This window comes from Tupaia chinensis, unplaced genomic scaffold (genome assembly GCF_000334495.1).
Source record: "Tupaia chinensis unplaced genomic scaffold, TupChi_1.0 Scaffold000101_1, whole genome shotgun sequence".
Classification (NCBI taxonomy): domain Eukaryota; kingdom Metazoa; phylum Chordata; class Mammalia; order Scandentia; family Tupaiidae; genus Tupaia; species Tupaia belangeri.
In genome coordinates, this window is record NW_006159565.1 from 2,650,771 (window position 1) to 2,653,335 (window position 2,565).

The 2,565-nt window shown below is 55.1% G+C and overlaps 1 protein-coding gene across 1 annotated transcript in view; it reads right to left on the reverse strand.

Annotated features, from left to right (window-relative positions):
- Nucleotides 1-531: 531 nt before the first annotated feature.
- The window catches only part of ZNF316 (zinc finger protein 316), a 24,278-nt gene continuing 22,244 nt past the window's right edge, over nt 532-2,565 (reverse strand). The window contains exon 9 of the mRNA XM_006143669.2: nt 532-2,557. Within this exon, the coding sequence (XP_006143731.1) occupies nt 2,447-2,557 (111 nt within the window). The 3' untranslated portion in view covers nt 532-2,446. The remainder of the gene's footprint in view (nt 2,558-2,565) is intronic.

Consider the following 2,565-nt stretch of genomic DNA (forward strand, 5'->3'; position numbering starts at 1 on the left):
GGAAGTCATATCTGATAGTGGGGATACCACGTAATTAAGAACAAAAATCAGTAGTTTAAAGGAAGATGTTTTAGGACCCTGGGAATGTGCATCTTGCCCTGACACTGGAGCACATGAGCCCTGGATAAACCCCTATGGGACTGGGGCCCCTCAAGACAACCCCAGGCATGCATCTGGACCACCATAATGGGGACCTGGGCCTTCTGTGACTACTGGGAAGTTGGTCCAACCAGTGCTAAACACAATTACACAATTACACCACATTACATCCTATAATAGGTGTATGCATTACAAGTGTGTGGCAGTGCAGGCACCTCCCCCCTCCTCAACAAGGATTGGTGGATACAGGCTGCACAGGCCATACCCATGTGGGGCTGACTACTCATGGGGTCATCCTTCATCCTGGGACCAATTCTACTTTCTTGAACGAGAACCCCCTAAAAGGTGTTTGCAGAAACAAGATGGACCTGAGGCCTTCGAAAGCCTCCTTTGGCAGGCACCAAGGAGTAGCAACAACACAGAATCCAGAAAGCTTGTTTCTTCACTCTTTATTAAAGCTAGGTACTCCTGCTGACAGCTGCAGGGCAACAGCAGCTGTGATCCAAGAGGGTTGGGGACAGTGCCAGACCCTAGCCACATGGGGATAGGCCTGAGATGCCCTGAGCTCTCCCAGCCCACCCTGTCCTTGGCCCTTTCTGGGGCTCTGTCCCACATATACAGGAGAAACCAGAACAGAGAGGTCATCACCCAGCACTCCTGGGACCTGCCTCCCTGTAACCCTGGCCTCCCTCACCTCCCCACCCAACTTACCCAGCCGGGCTAACTCTTACCATCACCACCCAGGCCCTCTTCCCACCCACCTACTACTGTGCCTCCTACCCCGCCCCAGTCCCTAGCAGCCTTGCTGCTGGCCCTTAGCCCCCAAGGCCATGTCTACACTAAAACGTAAGGAACTAGGTCTAAAAGGGAATGCAGTTGCTTCAGTATGTTTTCTGGCCCCACTCACTCACACTGGCCCAAAAAGCAAGGAAGGGAGGACTTGAACGAGCCATGCCTTGGCCACCTGCCCAGTAGCTCTCAATGGCCCTGAGGGGGGATGATGGGCTGCCACAGGCAGAGGCCTTGCATAGTTGGGTGCTCGGTTTGTCACCAAGCCATGGGTGTGTCTTCCTCTACCCCCTCAGATGCTGACAGCCACTGTGTGAACCATGAGACCTGCAGTGTTTCCATGACTGATCTGCGAAACATGAATTAAACAGAAACACCACTTGTTTCTAGTGTAATGAAAGAAACAGTTCGAGACCTGTAGATGTCGTAGAGCCCTTATCATGGCATTTGACAAACCTCAGTTGCAGTGTAAAGGGTTGTGCTCAGCAGAATGGGGCTCGATGTATCCACCTGTAGCCCAGGGAATTGAAAGCTGGGGTCCAAGCCTATGAGAGTCTGCACAGGGCACCCCGGAGATGTCTGGGTGAATATGGCACCTCCAGCTGCCAGAGGTAAGTACCTATGGAAGCTGAGTAGAAAATGCAACAAGTTTAGCTAGAGCCAGGCTGACCCTGTATTCTGTGGGGTGAGGAGAGTTAGTGACCAGAGAATATGCTTCAACTCTCTAGGGACCCTGGAAACACCTGTAACCTATACACCCTGGTCACAAATTTGGTTTCAGGCTTTTTCTCCTCCCAGATTCTTCTGGCCACACAAAGATGGAAATAAATTTTCCCGGTCAACAGAAGGAAAGCTTTTCTAAGTGCATCTCCATCCACCCAGGTTAAGGAGGAAGACTGTCCTTCAGAAACTTAAAAGGCTTCCCCTCCCCACAGGCGCAGTTCTTAAACTCTCTGGACCTACTCGAATGACCAGAAGGCCCCTGAATCTCCCACTGAGGAAAGAGAAGGAGTCGCTAGCCAAAACCCACTGGCAGCCCAGACACCAGCACTGACCTGCAGGAGCAGCCAGATGCTCTTCCCTCGTCCACCCCTCCCTCCCCTTTGACAGAAGGGTTTCCCTCCCTTCCTGTAAAACCCGGTTACAAACTTGTAAGTCACTTGTTCCCTGGGCCACCCAAATTGGAATCTGAGTAAAATAAATAGCACTGCCTGCTGTCCCTACCGCTTTGCTTCGCAGCACAGAACCAGGGGCGTCGCAGTCCTTGTCGGGGTGGCCGCCCCGTCCCTAGCCGCCTCCATGCGTTGCTCTTCTCTCCCTGCTCTCCACGCCTCCGTCCGAGGCTCCAGCGCAAAGGCCAGGTCTTCTAGGCCAATGGGAGAGAAACCCGAGGCTGTGGGGCGGGGGCCGGCGCGCCAGGAACTGAGAGAAGGCACCGCACCCAGGACTGGGATCCTCAGCCTCCTAGGCCAGAGGAGCGAGAGGCTGGCCTGTGCCCGAGCCACCCCGGGGAGCACCCGGTGGCCTCGCAGGCTGCGCTTCAGTCGGCCTCGGCCCCTCACAGGACGCTCTCCTCGTAGGAGCCTGAGGGCCGGGAGAACGCGGCCGATGGCTCAGAGCCGAAGCTCGTCCCGCCTGCGAACTCCAGCAGGGTGCTGCCGCGCTCCGCCTGCCCGG